We start from the raw sequence: 20,037 nt of genomic DNA on the forward strand, positions 1-20,037 counted from the left end.
GTTCTGTTGAACTTCTAATTGTGTTTATTCCCTGTTCTCCAACCAAATGTCTTTCTCCTGTTTTAGTTTCTATCACAATTAGATGCATCTTAGCCTGATTTTTGATGGAAATTACCTATCAAACCAAAAGTTGGTAAGTCTATGTGGAAATCTAGTAATTTCAGGAAGGAAAAGGATCATTAAGTAATCTCTCTTAAAGTTAAGACTCATGAAAAAAAATATTTTACTGCTGTAACCAAAACACATGTTGAAGCCTACATGCCTTCACCAAAAAATCCAAGGTTTTTTCCATAAAGTTGTGCAGAAATGGTTAGCGAAATCAGCATAGTATCCCTGTTCTGAAATTGTGGCCCCTGAGCACAGAAACTGAAATTTCCAACAGTGCATTCTCTGACATTCAAGGTCATGACTTTACAGCATTATCCAAGGCTTGTACATTTTCACTCAGCTGACCTACGTAATACAGACCACCACTCTATTGGATCTTTTCTTCACACGTAACAGTGTTTGACTCAGCAACTAAGGCCCACTTGATTCGCTATTCTGGTTATCAGGCAGTAAAACCCACCTTCCATTACAACACTACGCCGGTGTCAGGGCATACCTGTGCCCTGGACAGAGCCTGACATAGTACACACAGGGCTTTATGGGTATGAAATGGTCATGTGTTTGACCTTGTCAAGGGCTGCCAAGGAACCCTTAGCTAGTGTGGGAGAGCTGAGATTGACCCCTGCCCTTAGCTCCCTGCTATGCATGATTCTGTATATTCATGTTGGTGCCCTTTTCCCTGTCCCAACTCATATCAGCCTCTGTCCTAGCCAGGTCTCTTTCTCTTCTCCTATAGGTCGATTCTGGGAGGCAACCTTAGCTCAAAAACTATAAGTACTACAATGCATAAGAGCCCAGTGGACAAGACCTGACCTGGAACAGAAGGAACAGATTGATTAGCCAAATGAAAATGGACTAGGCTTCCCTTCCCATGAGCTGAATGTCAGACCACACACCTACTTCATAGTGCACAGGCAATCTACAGGAGAGAAGGAGAACAGCAGTTCTAGAGCTGGAGCCATCAGAGCACAACACAGCCCTAGGGGAGACCAGGGAACCCCCCACCACCCCAAAGCATTTGTGGACATTGACTCACTGGGTACAGAATAGCATCCAAGAGCAAATGATGCAGAGGACTGCATGGCTGGAAGGGGAGAAATTAAACTGGAAAGGTGGCAGAACTAAAGGACATTATGAAGACTTCCTGGGTAAATCCCAGCACACAAAAGATATAGGAGGAGTTGGGAATAGCTTAACTATTGAATGGCCTGGGAAGCAGCTGATTCATGTAGACATTGACACACACAAAGAGAAGCTTAAAAACAGGAAGTGAAGGGCAATAAAAAGGAAGGAGATTCAGTCTGCAATGAGAATTGTATGGTTACAGTTGGATGAAGTCCAATAGACCAGAGAGACATGTGCAACAGGTGAGGGAGTATTTCTGGTGTGTTTGGAGATAGTGAAGGTAAGGTTTTGGAACTAGGAGAGTGGTACCAAGTTGGTTGTTGGTGTTTGAATGAGAGAATGTTTGATGATAACTTTGAAGGGAGAATAGTAGTGGGATGAGAGTAAGAGTGGGGAGGATGTGTGTGTTTGTGTGAGAGAGAGAGAGAGAGAGAGAGAGAGAGAGAGAGACAGAGACAGAGACAGAGAGGAGGGACAGAAAGAGAGAGGGATGAGAGACGCAGGGGAGCACAGGAGAGTAGAGGAAGGGATACTGAGATTCAGAGGGAAGCAGATAAGACCAGAGGCACCTGGAGAGTAAAGGAAGGAAAGTGGAGACATTGAAAAGAACAGGAGAGAGAGAGAAAGATAGAGAGAGAGAGAGAGGGAGAGAGAGAGAGAGAGAGAGAGAGAGAGAGAGAGAGAGAGAGAAGTAGACAGGTGAGACTGAAGAAAAGGTTGAGAAACAGTTATCGGGTACAAAGGGACTATCCACCTAGAAACTCAACGGGGGAGTTAGTTAAATAGGGCTATTGATTGTATGCCTCTCTATAACAGAAAAGGCCTAGACAGTAGGGGTCACCTGGCAATCACCTGGCAATAGCGAGAAATCTGTACTGACATCAGACATGTTGGAGAAGGACGCTTGGGCTAGAGAAGTGGGAGGGTCCCTTAAGGATCAGGGAAGGGATACAGGAACCTCCCTTGACCTGGACCCCCAATTGGCTTGTTTTGTATTTTTGTAACAAAAGTGGCAAACCTACTGCAGTTGTCTTGTGACTTATTGAGTATATTGCAACATGGGCTACTGCGTGTGTGCCAACCAGTCAGCTTTCTTTCTGCGCCAATCAGCCAATCATAGCTGCAATTCACTGTGTCATTTCGAAATATGGCTGCAGGTTCGCTCGGTCCATGGCTCATGTACGCTCAGGACCCCATTGAGAAATAAAAGGATGCCGGTTTCAAAACACCATTAGTCCAGTATATGCTTAACCTTGGTAATGCGGATCGAAGACAGAAATTGGAACTTTTAATGTTCAAAAAATTAAAAATACATACCCAACAGCCAAAATTGTATTGAACATCGAAGATCAGGAAAACACATGGTAGAAGGCAGCAGTTCCAAATCTACAAAGACTGGTGAAAAGATGAGATTGTCATCACTTCACTGATCTATTCCAGAAGAATCACAGGATATAAACAACCCCATCAAAGATCTGGGATTTCCAAGGTAGCAAAGCTCCTTAGCAAAGTAGATGGAGTAGAAAACAACTGGCGACCAATGGATCAAAAAACCCAAATACATCCTGAGGAGATAGACAACACAAAAGCATCCCTAAAGTAGTGAGGAGGAAAGAGGCAGTAATGTGGAAACCAGGAGAGAGCTCCAGCTTACCGATGGAGATTGTCGGAAGAGACAACCTGTGAGAACTAAATAAGAAAAATGACTTTTACCACCAGAGGGAGGTAATCCCAAAGAGATGTGCTCCACATTCACTCACAGGAGACAGAATGAAAGCTGTACAGACACAGAGATGCACATGCAAACATGTTTATCTATTAATGCCTCCACCACATCTGTATTAATTAAAATCCAGGAAACACCTGCTTCAAAGCAACTTAATTCGTTCTTCAGGGTAAGATGGGAGATGGTTCAGCATCTTCACACATCTCCACATCCCATTATATACCAGTTCAAATAAAAAAACATTTCAAATTAGGTATAACTGCACTGGAGTGTTGCAGCGCCTGTCTGAAGTAATATAAATCAGTTAAGTGGCCTGAAATATTCATGATGCCTGATTATATGATGCTGCAACTGATATTAACGACAGATAGTTTGCAAAATATCCTTTACTACTAAATGAAAGTAAAACAAAAATATAGATGATCATAAATGAAATATCATACGTTGAATACATTATTAAATATGTGAATCCCCAAAATACAATGTTATATGCAGTTTAAAAATGCTTTCAAGAGTCTTAAAAAGAATGAACCAAATTTCATGATGATCCATCAAAGGACTGTTGTTGCATATATTATTAAAATAAATCTGGATAACCACACTGTCACACTTCTAATCTAAAAGCACAGACCAGCATCTCTTAGACAGCAGTGTCCTCTGCTGGAGTTAAAAAAAAAATAATCATTCTCTTGAAATAAGGATGCAAATTCAACAGAGAATACAAACATAATCCATGTAAACAACAATAATGCGCTGCTATCTTCAATATAATTGGTCCACTATGAATGTAAAGGTTCTGTTGTTTTTGGAGCCAAAGAGCAACGGGAAATTATCCCTTTACTCCGACAGCGGCTTAGCATTAACCCAGTTTCCTGTGGCTGCACTTTCACAGCATTGATGGCTTTGAATATCTTCCATCTTGATGTTGTTTAGGCCTGACATACTTCATATTACAGAGTTTAAGGGACGTCATGGTATTACATGTAAATTAAGCCGTAGCCGAATGATCAAATGAATTGAAAGTGTTCAACAAGTTGAAAAGCAGGAAGAAAAAAATCAGCAATTAAATATGTTCTCTTAAGTTTGTCGCTGTTATCAAATACAGCAATTTCTCTGCACAGTCTCTCTTGATGGTTAGTACACATTGTACAATGGCCACAACTGAAAAAAGCCCTTCTGAAAAGTTGCCTCCCAAGAGCTATGGCTCATCTCATTTTTTAGTACTTGCAAGTTTTCTGAGTATTACAGCTGGTCGTTTTATTTATGATATGAGGGTGAAAAGTACAAACCCATTGCTGACCAACAACTTCATCATTTCTTTAATAAAAACGAGTTTAAACTACATTATTGAGTGTCATCTTTTTTCTTTGTCATCGAGTCCGTCACATTTTGCATTAAATATGTTGCAGTAACTTACGAACCAAGACACACTTTCAATGCTTTGTTACTTGTGATTCATTCCGTTCATTTCTGCATTGTAGATGTGTTGATCCAGAACTGAAATCCCTGGCAATTGGAATCTACACACTGGTTATGAGGACGCTAGGTAAGGCGAAAAACATGCACTTCTTTTTGCGGAACTGTCTTCTCACGCACACATTTCATAACTGTATGATGAAGTCCGAATAATATACTACTGTAAGGGCATGTTTACTGTTGTGCAACACATCTGAAGTTTTTTTTTATTGATGGCAAGATTGCAGTTTGGTCAGAAGCTCATAACAACCAATTGCTTTTTGAATACATACTTCTGTGCGATTTTGATGAGTAACGAGTTTGGGGTGCAGGTTATGTTTTACCTTGATCTGTATTCTAGTTGTTCTGCTCCATTATACTGTTGGGATATCCAACTTGTAAAAACATGAGATGTTTGTTTATTCTGCAGTTTAAGAAACTACCAATAGCGTTTTCTGTCTAGGAGAGGATTTCATTGGATTCTATGTTGACCGCAATGACCTATGGAAACAAGGGAGAATGCTTGTTTAAACAGCAACTCATGCATTAAAAGTAATGTAAACGCGTGTGCCAACCATAAGCATATTAACAAGGGGGGTCCTGGGAGTCCCTCTGCCTGATATTAGTCCTGGTTATGAGAGACTTACCCATAGTCTTTAGCTTACTATCTTTCACAGAGGAGAAATATCCCAAACAAATCAGTCTTTGTCCTGCCCTAGGCAGTGCAATACCGAAATGCTAGGCAATTCTCCTCTGAACAAGAGTACCAACTGCAACCCCAGACACGTGTTTCGGTCTGGTTGGACCTCATCAGTAGGGGGGAGCTGCGCCTCTCTAAGATCAGTGAGCAAGGGGTCCAGTCCCTAGCACAATGGAACACGTTTGCTATGGTGTGGTGTGCCCTCCAACTCGACACAGCTGTGTACATGTCGCCCTCAATAGATGGCACATTTAGCTCGTTTAAAACAATACAGGCACCCACAAAATCAGAGTTGGTTCACTCATTTTCTGGTGCTCCTATCTTCATGTTGGGGAATTCAGTATTTTCTGATACATTTCTTTGCTCTCTGGCTCAAGAATGCCTAGCTCGTCATGTTAAGCTCACCGTGTATTCTGGTTCCTGCTTCCACTTCTTCGTTTTTGAGGGACTCCAAATCCAATAATTTAAAAACTGCTTAGGACCGTTTTTCCGTGTGTGTGTGTCTTACATGTCACTCAAGCATAGATGCATTTAACATCACTTGGCATGGATTAAAAGGTCCTACAGGCAAGAGTGTATATTTAAATGTGCACAATGTGCATATAAAATGGCAGTTGGATGTTTTATTATCTTACACGTTCAATGTGAAACCCCAGAAACGCTTTCTGCAAAGGACGGTAGTGAAATAATTGTGGCTGTACCGCAAAAAGTGGCTCTGTAGCCATTACTCAAGGCAGTAGAAAAGACAGTCTCTGCAGTAGCAATCAACAATCTGCTATTTATTTGCTATGTACTTAGGTGGCAACCCCGCCTGCATAAGGCATTCTCTAGTCCACCCCTTCAACAATAGACACAGTTGCCCAAAACTTAGAACAAGGAACCAAAGGTGGTGGCACTGCACCAGCCAGAACAATACAATGAAAGCAAAGGCTTTTTATGGATGGTGTGCTTTGTTATCTTGTACAGGGTCAACTGGGCCCCAAGTGGAATTGGGAATGTAGCCCCTTGTTTTCCAGCCCTGGACTAAGTAAGGGTGTCCACCTCCCTTACCCCGGACAAGGGATAGTTCCCATGGGAACCGCCCTCCACACCTCTTAGGACCTCTGGATAGGGAGGAGAGCTGCACCTAAAAAATAAAATTGCTGTTAACAGGAGCTGGCCTACACCCCGAATTCTTATCATACTAAACAGACACAGAAACCAAGCTGAATTTTCAACTGGAACCGCTCCTTATTTATAAAAAAATAATAATTGTTTCTTTCATAAACATATTTAATCCCCTTCCTAATATCCCCCTGATATGAAGCCCATTCATCCCTGGTGTTTATTTATTTATTTATTTATTTATTGTGTGATTTAGCTTTGTCCAACAAAACTTTACACACATATATTAATCAGAGATATTACACATTACAGAACAATGCATATTGCAGAATTAAAATCAGATTTACACAAAATATCACAAAATAACACAATAATTCATCATATCAAACAGGACTAAAACAGATCTTTTAAAAAATTAATTAGAGTGATCACAAAATGATCATTTGGTTCAACAAGTAAAGTCCACTACAAATGTTCATAAGATAAAAGTGGCCTATTTTTAAAATAAGATTCCAACATCTGATTACGCAAATCAGAAAGTGCAATGCATTCTATGGGGTTATGTGTTTCAAAGTTTCCTTTGCATTAGAGAAATACCAGCAACATCGATCAGGCTTAGCTAATTTGCTGCACGTACCTAATACATCCTTGGTCAGAAGGAGATTCAGCTTCAACCGTACCCAAAAAGACCTTGAGTTCTTAGCAGGATGTCTGAGAAGGCAATTCGGAGTTGTGTTAAACGCTTCAATATTATCAAATACAAAATGTTGAGAGATTTTATATGTTTCTAAACAGGTTCTGTTTGTTACCAATCATTTTCATACATTTTCCTCTTGACCTTAGTAGGGGTATATTCCAAGTCAGCTAGTAGCAAGTCATTTGTCATAAGAATTTTCATGGACCCCTTAATCCATTGAGTAAAAATGCTACAGTCATCACAGGAGACAGAGATATTTAATTTTTTAAACAGAGTACCGGGCGGAGCAAATAAAATATTGCATAGAAGCTGTAATTTACGCCAACAGATCATGGCTTCCAGTGAAATGAGGCCCAAGATATGTCGAATTGCTGCCAAAGGAACACACAATGGGAGATTTAGAACCTGCTTCCAAATACTGGCTTCAACATTTAACCACACCAAACCCTCTTCTTGCACCTCGGCTCCATAGATGAAACTCAGGACCAGGATTTCATTATACATTTTTAATACTAGAGCAAGCGAGAATCAACCATATTTATTATCCAGTGCCCGAAGTTGGTAAGCGGGCGAAACGGCATTCAGCTCAAAAGGCCTGGTTGGCCAATCATAATGATCTCCTGGAGATAAAGGATACGCCCAGATATTTAAATGCTGTCACATCCTCCAGTTTATGGCCATCAATAAACCAAGAAAAATGTCTTCTGCCCGACAACAGATTTTGCCAATTCATGACTAGGAGCTTATATTTGGGGACGTTAATGTGCAGCCCCAAATCCTTAGGATAGTAATCCATGGCCGCCAGGGAAGTTTGCAATCCCACTGCGGTATAGTCAAGTAGGACTTCATCATCCACATAAAGCAAGTACTGCAGTTTAGTTGAACCAATTTCAGAAGGTGTGTGACGGTATGAGTCAGAGCCGCACCTATCCCTAGGATATATAGATTAAATAGGAATGGAGCTAACACACAGCCCTTCCCGAAGACCACGTGCTGCATTGTTTGATTCCGTGAAATTTCCCTTTTGGTCCAACTTAACTTTTAGGCGATGTCCATGTGCAAGTGTTCCAAAATACTGAACAGATATTCGGGACAGACCCAGTCCCTCAGCATCTTCCCTAAACAAACTCGGTGACACAGTCAAATGCCTTTGTAATGTCCAAAGTGGCCACATAAAAAACCTTTGATAAAAACCCTTGCTTCATTAGTAAGCAAATAATAAATCAGTTAAGTGATGTAGTAGCACCTTTTCTAAAGTCAGATTGGTCAATATCAAATTTCCTGGACTCCTCCACACAGTGCTCAAGGTCTTGCAAAAGAAATCTTGAGAAGATATTATATGAGACATCTAGTAGGCAGACAGGGCGGTAGTTAGCAGGATCCGCTCTATCTCCCATTTTAAAGATTACTACAACAATGACATCCTTTCAAGTGGGCAGGAATACCTGAAGCATCAGTATTTTGGAATACAGAAGCATTAGGACCTCAGCCCATAGCCAAGGAGGCGATTTAAAAATATGATTTGTTAGGCCGTCTGGGCCCGGAACATTACATTTTTTTTGCCTTCTTGATTGCCCACTCTATGTCGTCTGTATCCATTTTCAAGGACTCCCAAGTGGCACTTCAAGCCAATGGTGAATTGGTTAGCCATAGGAGAGACAGCTGTTCCTTGAAGACTGCCATATAAGGTATTAAAGTGGCCCACCCAAACAGATACTGAAATTGGCTGTGCTTGCAAAGATATCTGGGCTGTCTGACCTTGAATCAGTTGCCGAAAATTTGCCGAGTTGCTCAAAATGAGTGCAGACAGCATACACTCTGCGTCTTTTTGCATGAGTAAATACCTATGCCCTCTCAGCCAATTGAAGTAAGCCTGTCTCTGTTTCTTTATCGACACCTAACCGGCGTATACCAACTTCTTTGCCTGCCTAATATTCTGTCAAAGCTTCCTTTTTCTTAAGCTGAGTTTATACTTATGAGAAAGCTCAGAGCATGCACTCCTATTATACAGCACAGAGGGGTGTATCAGACCATGTAACATAAACTGTAGTTTGGAACCAAACCTATCGGGGGACTTATCAGAGAGAAGTCCCACCAAAAGAAGCTGTTCTACTTTCCTGTTGAAGTGGTCAGCTATTTTAGGGCACCTTATTACTGAGTGGCCAAGTGGTCTGCTCTCAATGTGGAGAGGGGTGTTAGGTATAGTCCTCCCATTTTAAAATGCTACCAATAGAAATCTAAGCTGTGAATGATCACTCTCCTTTCAGTGTTTAAAATCCAGAGCATGAATACTTGGTTCCGTAGACTCCCAGATAAAAACATAATCTAAAGTTGAACGATGGTTACCACTGACCCACTGACCAAATCAATTTCTTTAGAGACACAGTATGACCCAATGCAGTTTGTAATAGCAGGTAGAAAATCATCAAGGCATGTTGAAGCCGTGTTGGAGTAAACATTCAAGACAACCAACGACTTCAAAACTAAGTCTACAACATCACGCCAAGTAATCACAATGCCCAAGATATCAGAGCGGCCCAATGAAAGTATTTCAACGTGAATAGGCCACCAAAAGTTCTGCCCTTTAGTCCTTTTAGAGCAGGATCATTAAAAATAAGAAACCCATCCACCACAGGTATATCTAACATAAAGGTTTCCTGCAGGCAGATAAGGTCTGCCTCATCCCAAAGCTGCCCATTAAACCATAGATGAAAGTGCTAGGGGAGCAATCACGTGGCCAAATTTAAATTTGAGCTATTCTGCACCGTGTTTTCTCTTCTAGAGAGTTAATCATGTGAGCCCAATCATTTGAAACTGTACGTTTTTTTCATCAACAAGGGATTCTACACCAGTGGAATTGGTGGCAGGAACTTTAAAATTGATAATGTAATTAAATTGTTATATGGTATTTGTATAATGCATGTTGCCATTAGTACAGCCTCAAAGCGATGTATGTGAACGCCCTTAGGGGACCGAAGTCCCCTAATTGCTTGTCTGTATTTAGCCAATACAAAGGACGATAGGTTGCAGTGGCCAAGTCCCTGCTAGCTACCCATATCAAACTGGCTTGTGGATGGGTGCTGTGAGGTTGTCAGGAGAGTATGCAAGTGCAGTAGACTGCTTAGGTGTCCAACTAGACAGAATTGTTATCTTGGGACATTGTTGCATTCTAATGACAGAAGTGGTGTGTGTTGTGTGGTGTGTCTTCAAGTAGCGTATGATTGCAGATGCATGAGGGTAGGAGGCGTGCCTGTGGCCATCTTCCATCGACAAGGAGCGTGATAACTACCCATGCGTTCTGGGTGTTTCTTGTTTAGTCGACGTGGCACAGATCCTGTCCTGCAGTCTTCTGGAGTCCTTTCACTGTGTCACTCATTAACTTGATGTCTCAGCCTATCTGGAAGGGTGTAAAGTAACCTGAGGCACAGAATGAGCTTGTCAGGATGCAGGAGGGCAATGCCTGGTCTTGAGGGCCTTCTGGAAGGCAAGGTGATCCTCTAAGCTGCAGATGTTAGGTGGGAATCATGTTCCATAGTGTGGTTGCTTGGATGGAAAAGAAGGTTCCACTATTCTGGTTGATTTGAAGGGAGGGATAACTAGGAGGAGTGCAGTGCCTGATCTGATGTTTCTAGTTGGTTTGTAAGTAGTGAGCTTGTGGTTTAGGTATTCCGGGCCTGTTTTGTGCCGAGCACATTGGGTGATGCACATGGTTTTGAAAGTGGACTTTCACCCGACAGGAAGCCAGTGGAGGACACCAAGGGCGGATGTAATGTGATCTCTGGGGCCAAGGGCTAGGAGGAGCATTTTTGAGTGTTTTGGGGCCTTTAGAGTTTTCTGAGTTGAGATGCAGAGGCACCCAGGTATGGAGAGTTAGCATAGACTAGGCGGGAGAGGATGATAGTCATGATTGCTGTGACTCTGTGAGGGTAGGATAGGTAGGAGAAGATGCGTAGGAGAATGTGAAGGTGCATAAAGCATGATTTAGAGACAGAGTGAATGTGTTGAGAAAGTTTTTAATCTGTGTCCATGGAACATCCAAGGTTCGTCACTGCGTTAAATGTATCTAGAGGAGAGTTTAGGGAGGATGGCCATGTAGTGGGTTGGGGTAGAAGGCAGTCTTTCTGCAGATCATGATTTTTGTTTTTCCAGGGTCGGGGAGAAGGTAGTTCGCCATAATCCAGTCGTCAATTTCTGTGAGACATGAGCAAGATTGTAGCAGGTTAGGCTATATAAACAAATTAGGGCAGGAACAGGGTCATGCAGAGGTTAAAGAGCAGGGGGGAAGGGAGGGGCCCTGTGGTTCCCCGTTGGTGGCAGCATGTGGGGTTGAGGAGAATTGAGGAACATGGGTAATTTGCGATTGGTTGGTTAGGAGGATGATATCCACATCAATGCTGTGTCCATGATGCCGAGCGAGTGGAGTCTGTCTGTTAGGTTGGAGTGGTCAATAGTATCAAAGGTCGCTTAGAGGTCGAGGAAGATAAGCATGGCACAGCCTTTCAAGTCTGCAGTTCTTTTGAGGTCTTCCCAGATGGATACTAGGGATGATTCAGTTCCTCGCAGGGGTCTGATACAGGACTGGGCAGGGTCGAGAAGGAAGTTGGATTCAGTGAAAAGGCAGATCTGCGAGTAGGCTGTTCATTCGATTAGTTTGGCTTTGGAACAGTTGTTAGAGAGAGGTTTGCAGTTGGCCTTTAGAAGGAGGTGAAAGGAGGGTTTTTGAGCAGGGGTTTGATGTAGGATGTCTTAAACTGCTGCGTATGTGCCTGATGTGAGGGAAGAGCTAATTATGGATCTTGCGATGCAGCCTGCACAAGTTGAGGAAAGGATAGCTTTTAGGAAAGCGGGGGTTCACAGGTCTCTCAGGATCCCAAAGGACAGCTTCTGGCCAGAAGCTTCAGAAATTCGGGTGGCGAGATGGGGAGAAGAGGTTGAGAGAGGGTGGGCATAAGAAGGGACTGTGAGGTTTGATTTGGGTACAAGTGATCAGGAAAGGTGCGTTGCTAGTTTAGCACTGATGATGCAGTTTCTTTCCACTGCTATGTTGTGGAAGTGGTTTCAGATGGCGTCACAGAGTGCTTGGGAGTGTGCAAGGGTGAGGAAGTGAAGGTAGGGGCCGTGAACTCTGAGATGATCTTGTGTAGTTCACTGCTGGTGTTACAGGTGTTAGACATTATGTTCCAGTAGAAGGAGTTTTTGTCCTTCCAGATTTACTCTTTGTAGTCTTTGATCTGACAGGCATATGCAGCTCTATTCTCGGTTGATGTGTTAGCCCGCTATCTACGTTCCAGGGTGTGGTTTTGTGTTTTGAGGGATTTGGGAGAGGGGGTGAACCATCTGTGAAAAGGGTCATGTCTGTGGGAGGAGGATCCGAAGGGGATGAGAGGTCTGAGGGCATTGGATAACCATTGGTAAAAATGGCTGATAAAAGGTAGACCTCCTTTGGGACGGAGGCAAGGGAGTCTGCCAGGTCTGGAGTTACTATGGCCTTATGTTACAAAAGGAAGGAAGAGGACGGTCCAGAGTTAGTCAAGCAGGAGGAGCATTGGCTGATGGCTGTGCGATCCGTCCAGATTAGTTGGTGGGGGGAGCGTGGAGATCAGATTGGAGCAGATGAATATTACATCCAGAGCATGTCCTACAGTGTGTGTGTGGCATCTGATACCAGTTGAATCATGGAGAGGGCTTCCATGTTGTCCACAAGTGGTTGTGTCATGGGGTTCTGCGGAAAACCAGACCATATGTTGAGATCTCCTAGCATGGTGAGGGAGGGGTGGGTGACCAGTTTCTGTTATAGTCGGTGTAGAGAGGGGATGATGAGAAATTTCACTAGGAGAGATTCACATTCTACATTACAGGCTTGTTCCTCAGAGTGTGAACAAGCTCTGCCTTACTTTGTAACAGTCTTCTTATATTTTCTAAGAACTCTAAAACATTAAACACTTGGCGATACGAGTGCCTGGTAAAAAGAGGTCTGTTTAAAGTAGAACTGTGTAAGCAGATCTGCACAAAGTCATTAGGACAATCTGTTTCAAGGATGTGGGAAGCAAGCATCTCGGCTGTTTCTGTTATCATTACTATGGCGTTCCGGTTGAGGTTAACCGATCTAGATTCATGAAGTGAAAAACTTGTAGTATTCAATACTTTTTATATTTTGGTACATGACACCAGACTCTATAAAAAAAAAAAAAACAGGGTCTCTATTAGACGTCTGAGACATGTTGGGAGGTGGAGCTCTAAATCTTTCTTTGCGCGATGGCTAATGACAGTTTTTGCTTTTTTAATGTATTTGTATTTATTACATTTATAGAGCGCTTTACTCCAAAGTGCTTTACATTACAACAACTGGATACATGGAATAAGTGGAAGCTTAAATGTAAAACGTGAGACAAACCAACAAAACAGTATAAGGTACAATTTGCTTAGGATAGAAAACGAGAAACACAACAGAGGAAGAGTAAGAGAGAAGAGAAGTTGCTACAGGACGGGGAAAGGAGAAGGTGAGATTTCAAGGAGGAGCAGATTGAGAGAGTTCCAGTGTAGGGGGACAAGAAGCTGGAAGGATCGGACGGAGGGAAGGGGCACAAGGAGGCAGGGGAACATTAAGAAGGAAGATATTAGCAGATCGGAGGGGCAAGAGGGAGAGTAGAAAGAGGAGAGAGGAAAGGTAGGGATGGGCGAGATCATGAAGAGATTTAAAGATGAAACAAAGCAAGTTGAATTTAAGTTGAGAGTGGAACGAAGCCAGCCAAGATGAGAGAGCGAAGAAGAAATTGAGTCATGGGCAGATAGAAAGCAAAGGGTACGGATGGCAGAATGATAGAGGAATTTGAGAGAAGAAAGATGAGAGGCAGGGTGGCCAAAGAGGAGATTGGAGCAATAGAAGAGACGAGAGAAGATGAGGGAAGAGATTAAGAGTTTGGTGGCATAAAAGGTGAGAGAGGAACTGATTTTGCGAATATTGAAGAAATGGTAGCGACAGGCACGGGAGGTAAGAGAAATGTGATGGGAAAAGGAAAGGGAGGAGTCAAGGTGGAGGCCAAGATTGCGAGCGCGGTCAGAGATGGGGAGATTATAGGGGGGAAAGGATGAAAGGAGGGGGAGAAGGAGGGGAAGGTGAGTTGGAGGGAAAGAATAAGACTTCAGTCTTATCAGTGTTGAGGGAGAGGAAGTGGGATGACCTCCAGTTTTTGATAGCGGTGAGACACGAAGAAAGATTGTGGTGGATGTCAGGTGTGAAAGAAGAGAAAGATAGAAAGAGCTGGGTGTCATTAGCATAGAAATGGTGAGAGATACCGAAAGAAGAGATGATGGAGACAAGAAGGGCAGTGTAAAGAGAAAAAAGGAAGGGGCCCAGTACAGAGCCTTGGGGTACACCGAAGTCCAAAGGGTGACTAGAGGAGGTAAGACCACCCCAAGAGACAGCGAAAGAGCAGTTGGAGAGGTGGGAAGAGAACCAGTTAAGAACAAGGCCTTTGAAACCAAAGGAAGAAAGAGTGTTGAGGAGCAAGGGTGATACTATTTAGCGTTTCAGGAACATTCTGCTCTGCATTCGGGAGCGAAGCAGACTTTTCCCACCTCACCTCCCACGCAGACCTGCATCCAAACCTTCCTTGTCTGCCCACACCCGTCCTAGCACTTACCGTTTCCCCTCTGGCCCCTCCCAGTCGTCCCGCCTATTACCCCCCACTACCCATCAAATGTCTTTGCATCCCTATACGCTGCTCAGGCGACCCTTGCCAACAGCCCTCTTTTGGCTGCTCCACAGTTGCTAGAGTCAAGTGTCAGCTACATTCCAAACCCAGTGAGATTCAAAACAGTGGCTAGGTTCAAGAGCACAGCTAGATTCAAAGCGATGGCAAGATACTAGAAGTAGCTAGATTTAAAACATTGACAGGATTCTAAAACGCAGCTAAATTCAAAACAGTGGCAAGATTCACATCAGTCACTAGATTCAAAACAGTTGATAGACTCAAATCTCAGCCAGATTCAAAACACAGCTAGATGCATAACAGTGGCTAGGTTAAGGAAGACAGCTAGATTCAAGTTATGGCAGGATACTAGATGCAGCTAGATTTAAAACAGTGTTAGGATTCTAAACGGCTGCTAGATTCAAACCAATAGCACGATTCTAAAATGCAGCTAGATTGACAGCAAAGGCAGGATTCTACAACGCTGTTTTACTGTCCAGGACTCCAAAATGATTAGATAATTTAATGGCAATCTTTCTGCCAAAGTGCATTGAGCTGAATCTGAATCTGAACATTGGAAAATCAAAGGTTATGGTCTTTAACCACGATTTTCAAAAGCCAGGCCCATGGTGTTGAAGATGAATGGAGCACAGCTCGAACAACTTAAACATGTTGAATATCTAGGGGTTTCACTCCAAGAGACTGAAGGCTGGGTTGCCCAGGTAAGACGATCCGTCTCCACACTAGAAAAAAAGACATGGCTGTGGCGCTATCCCACCTGTCCTAGATTTATATGAAAGGCAGTCTGTCCCCCCTGCTTTATACGGGGCTGGGGGGTACACAAACCTTGCAAAATTAACAACTAGCAAGCATAAGTTTATGAAAAAATGGGCATTATTACCAAAGAGCGCCACCTCTGCCTTGGTATTCTTAGAATTAGAGGTAACCCTGTTGACGGTTTTGGGGTCACTCAGCCCAGTGTTATTTTGGTTGAGACTGTGGAACCAGGAAGGGCTTGAAAAATATAGAGATGCCCTATGTCACCTGATTCTCATGATGCAGGAAAATCAATTGACTAGCCGACCCATGTCAAAAAGATTCTCCAAGGCGCAGGCGAAGGTGACCTTTGGGGTAACCCCCAAAACCAGCCGAGGGGAAGGAGGAAATGAATAAGAAATGGAGTGCACCAAAGAGGAATGGACCAGTTGATGGCTGGTGCCATGAAGTTGAAACAAGGGCCCACATATTTAGAACCCTGCTCACCAAGCAGAAATACCTATTTAGACTGTATCAGACCACCATATCAAAAGTCTTTATGCATACAAGTGAGACTTGGGATTTTATATTGATCTGTGCAAAAACAAAGCACCTGAGGCGCAGGTATCTGAAGCCAATTTTAAATGAGGTAGGGATTAGAGATACTAGATTAGCCATGATGTTCCTACGGCAGAGCCTGAATACTCATGCGATTTAGGAAATAGCTCAATTTACGCACAGATCCTGATCGATAAGGAAGAAGCTGCTGAATCCAATTGCTAATTGATTGCAAGATTTTAGCAAAGTGCGCACGAGGCAGTGTCTATTCCTGTTCTAGTTTTTGAAACACAACCCATATATGAATTTTAAAAATAGTAATTTTTTATGGAGATATGTTATGCAATGACTTGAAGATTTTTATATGGAATAAAAGTATGTTGACTGACTGACAACGCAACTAGATCCGAAACAGTAGCAGGATTATAAAACGCAGCTAGATTCAAAGCAATGGCAGGATTCTAAAATGCAGCTAAATTCAAAACAGTAGAGGTATTCAAATTACAGTAAACTAGCTGTGCACACCAAATGTCGTCCCTTACCAGAATGTTGCAGCAGGCCGAAGGGGTGTTGGATTGGGTGGGACGCCCAGGGTGAACAGGCAAACAGGTGATGGACGTGCCCATGGAGGTGTCCTTAGCCTGCGCCCTTAGCCAGCTCCGCAGGCAAAGCTGCCCTGGGAGAGAGCTTCAAGTAAAGATTTCCAGGTCTGCTGACCTGGACAACCAATCAGGATGAGGTGAGGGCGGGAAGTGGGAGGTGGAGCTTGGTCCAGGGGCTGGGGAGTGCTGCAAGTACTAATGGTGGCCTACAGAGGTTGCATGTGGAAGAAATCAGAAGACAGGGGCTCTTAAAGCCCAGGTAATTGCACTAATCAAGATGCTTCTCAAAATGACAGAGATGTGGTCTCTCGAGTCCTTTTTGGTTTTCTGGGTCTCCTGACCCAGACAACTAATCAGGATAAGGCGAGGGTGGGTAGTGGGAGGTGGGAGGTGATGCTGGGTTGGGGAGCACCAGAAAACACTAGTGGTAACCTACAGAGATCACCCGTCGAAGAAATCAGAAGCCAGTGGCTGCTAAAACCCAGGTAAGTTCACTCATGAAGATGCAGCTCGAATTATAATACATTATTTCACAATGGGAGTGACTGCTGCAGTCAGTCACCCCTTTAAAAGTAACTTAGTGAGCTGTCTCTGGTGGGCAGATGAATGGGGCCTGTCCCCTGATGATATATGGGGCCTGGCCCACTTCTTTCTTCTGGATGGCCCCATCCACCACATGGCATCACCCATTCCCACCGCTCAGCCCATGCACTGTAGCATGTCTTTGTCTTTAGGTGCCATCCTGCCCAAGCAGGGGTTTACTGTAATCACCTCCAAGATATGCACCTTTTGCTGATCTTCAGGGAGGGCCCCATAGGCAGAGGGGCCAGCCCACTCTCACCTCCACACCACGCAACCACTTCAAAGTCTTTAAATGAAATTAAATGATATTTTATTCATATCGTGCTCATACACAAGTGTTTAGGGTGGCCCTGTTGGTGTGGGCCGCCTGCATTACCACCACACCCCTGCGATGCCATTTTGACTTTAGGAGGTCTCCCCTTGGTGTGGGGATGCCACCTCACTCACCTCCACATTCCAGGGGCCATCATCTTGAAGTCTGGCAGTATCCCCATGACAAAGGGGATGGTGCCTTTGATCCCTGTGGTGAGCCCACTGCCCGCTTCTCTTCCTGGACCACCCCTCTGCAATGCGTTGCAGAGAAGCAGGGGCGAGCCACCAGAGCTTCTCCTGGGCTGCCTCCTCGCAGCAGCCTGGGGATTTTATCCCTCAGCTCACATGATGAGGCATCCCAGGACTTTCAGCAGCCTGCTCTTTAGGAGGACAGAGCAGGCTTTATGTTTTTTTTACTTACCGGGCCACCTGACAGACGCAGCCCGTCAGACTTTCATAAAGGGCCTGTCTCGCCAGCCACAAGGCGAGCCAACACAGGGACATGGCTGGGCGGCCTGATTTGCGCCGGCCCCTCACGCAGCCTGAATTGGGCAGCTCATTTTCAACTTGGCAGCCCCACAGGTGGTTTGTGCCCTTTACCCATCCTGGGCATCCAATCTGGTCCCCAGATGGCCCGACACGCTCCATGGTCCCATTACACAGCCCAGGCTCGCCATTCACTCGGTAGGGGGCTCCGCACATCACTCAGTGCCACAATGTCTGTAGGCCCTAGGGGCCCTGCTCCAATCATTGCCCCCCGGGGTTAGTTTCTTTTTTGTTTCTCCCCTCATTGAGTTCTTTCTTCTATCTATCTCTTTCTGTTCCTATATCTCCTCTGTTAAAATTGTGCTGTCAACGGTATCATTCCGAAATGTCACCACCAAAACTGCAATTTATACAGTACTGCACATTTGCACTGTACCACAATTCCGACTGGTATGGCACAAATACACAGTATTGTAGGCCAACCAAGTGGAGAGGGGTTTGTGGGGGTGTTCCCCGCACACCTTGTTCAGTCTAAATTGAATCGAGGGTTGTGGGAGTGACCCCTGCTTCCATACATGGGAAGCGGGAAACAAGAAAGAACAAAAAAATAAAGGATCCTGCGGCACCAGCTCTGACCCACATAAGGGGGAGGGAACTTGCATTACAGGGATAGAGGGTAGTCAGCTGCAGTGTGCCGCCGAAACTGCCAGAAGGTAAGTAGGGAGTGGGCATGGGCATGCAGGCAAAAGTAATCTATGCGATTGCTGCGCCTCGCCGTTTTTGCATTCAAAATTTTTTTGTCTGCATTTTCGGTGGCACAGTAATCAACTAGATCCCTTTCAACTGTGTTTTTCAAACCCTCTTTGGATTCCTTTCTCCCCTGCCCACCCAATTCTCAGTCTTTTCCTTTTTTTATTTTTTATTTAACATTCTATGGGCTGGATGGACTAGTCCATTTTAACACACACACACACACACACACACAGACACACACATACACGTTTTACCTACCTTGTGGGGACTATGTGTGGAAACCAGCCTTGTGGGGACTAACCTTTCCCAATGTTCTGGAAATGTGTTAATAGCAGAAATATATTCAGAAAAAATGCATAATACAGGATCCAACTTCAAATTTGCAAAAATACTTATTTTTAGTCGCGTGTTTGGTACCATCTTTGCGGGGACTTGAACGTGTGTTACCATCCTTATGGGGACTTACCACATTATTCTTATTTGGGATGGAATGTATAATGAGCAAATGAAAAAATGCTTACTTTATAGTACTTAGTATACAATATATTTTATATACAAGTACATTCCTGATATCTAGGCACCACAACAGATGGATTAGGATGTTTTTGAATTTGCAAGATGTTTAATTTGCATGTGAAACTTAAAGGCAGTTTGTTCTGGCAGTAAACACTATTATAAACACTAAAAAAACTTCCAGGAAAGAGAACTGTGGCACAGGAGATACCATGATTGACCCAGGATTACACTTTGTGATAAAAAAGGAAGCAGGATTTCAAATTCAAGTTTCATTCTTCCACAGGCACCATCTTCCCTATTTACACATCTCCTCTTTAGGAATGATGAGGTGTTGTTATCTACTTTTGGATCATGTTTAATATTAGTGAAGTTACCTTTCCAATAGAGATCATGTTTGATTATGGTCAATTTAAATTCTCCAAAGCAATTCTAAGTGATAATCATGATAAGGTCCCCACAGAGATGGTGTTCAATTATGACAATGGTATGGTCCCCACAGAGATGGTGTGTGATTATGATAACACCAAAGTCCCCACAGAGATGGTGTGTGATTACAATGATGTTAATGTCCCCACAAAGATGGTGTGCGATAAGAAAGAATGTTATTAAAGACACACAGAGGCCATGCAGAGGTCAACAAAAGATGGGAACTCAATCATTTCTGTCCAGTGTTAAACTCCCCGTTTGTCCTCATTTCTCATCTCCTATTGCCCACCTAAATGACTTACCTATCCTTTGCCTACTGCTTTACACTACACAAATATATCCATCTCACACATGACAGCCTTATGCATATTAATACCACATGAACCAGATAGAGGCATGCCAAAGTTCTAACCTCTATCCATTTTACTCATCCCCTAATC

General features: G+C 43.5%; 1 protein-coding gene across 1 annotated transcript in view; it reads left to right on the top strand.

Annotated features, from left to right (window-relative positions):
• LOC138513506 (solute carrier organic anion transporter family member 1C1-like) overlaps positions 1 to 20,037 on the top strand; it is a 503,198-nt gene that overhangs the window by 389,096 nt on the left and 94,065 nt on the right. Inside the window, exon 13 of the mRNA XM_069628421.1 lies at positions 4,441 to 4,505. Coding sequence (XP_069484522.1) covers positions 4,441 to 4,505 — 65 coding nt within the window. The remainder of the gene's footprint in view (positions 1 to 4,440; positions 4,506 to 20,037) is intronic.

The sequence above is a fragment of the Ambystoma mexicanum genome, chromosome 12 (genome assembly GCF_040938575.1).
Source record: "Ambystoma mexicanum isolate Mex_15411 chromosome 12, UKY_AmexF1_1, whole genome shotgun sequence".
Lineage (NCBI taxonomy): Eukaryota > Metazoa > Chordata > Amphibia > Caudata > Ambystomatidae > Ambystoma > Ambystoma mexicanum.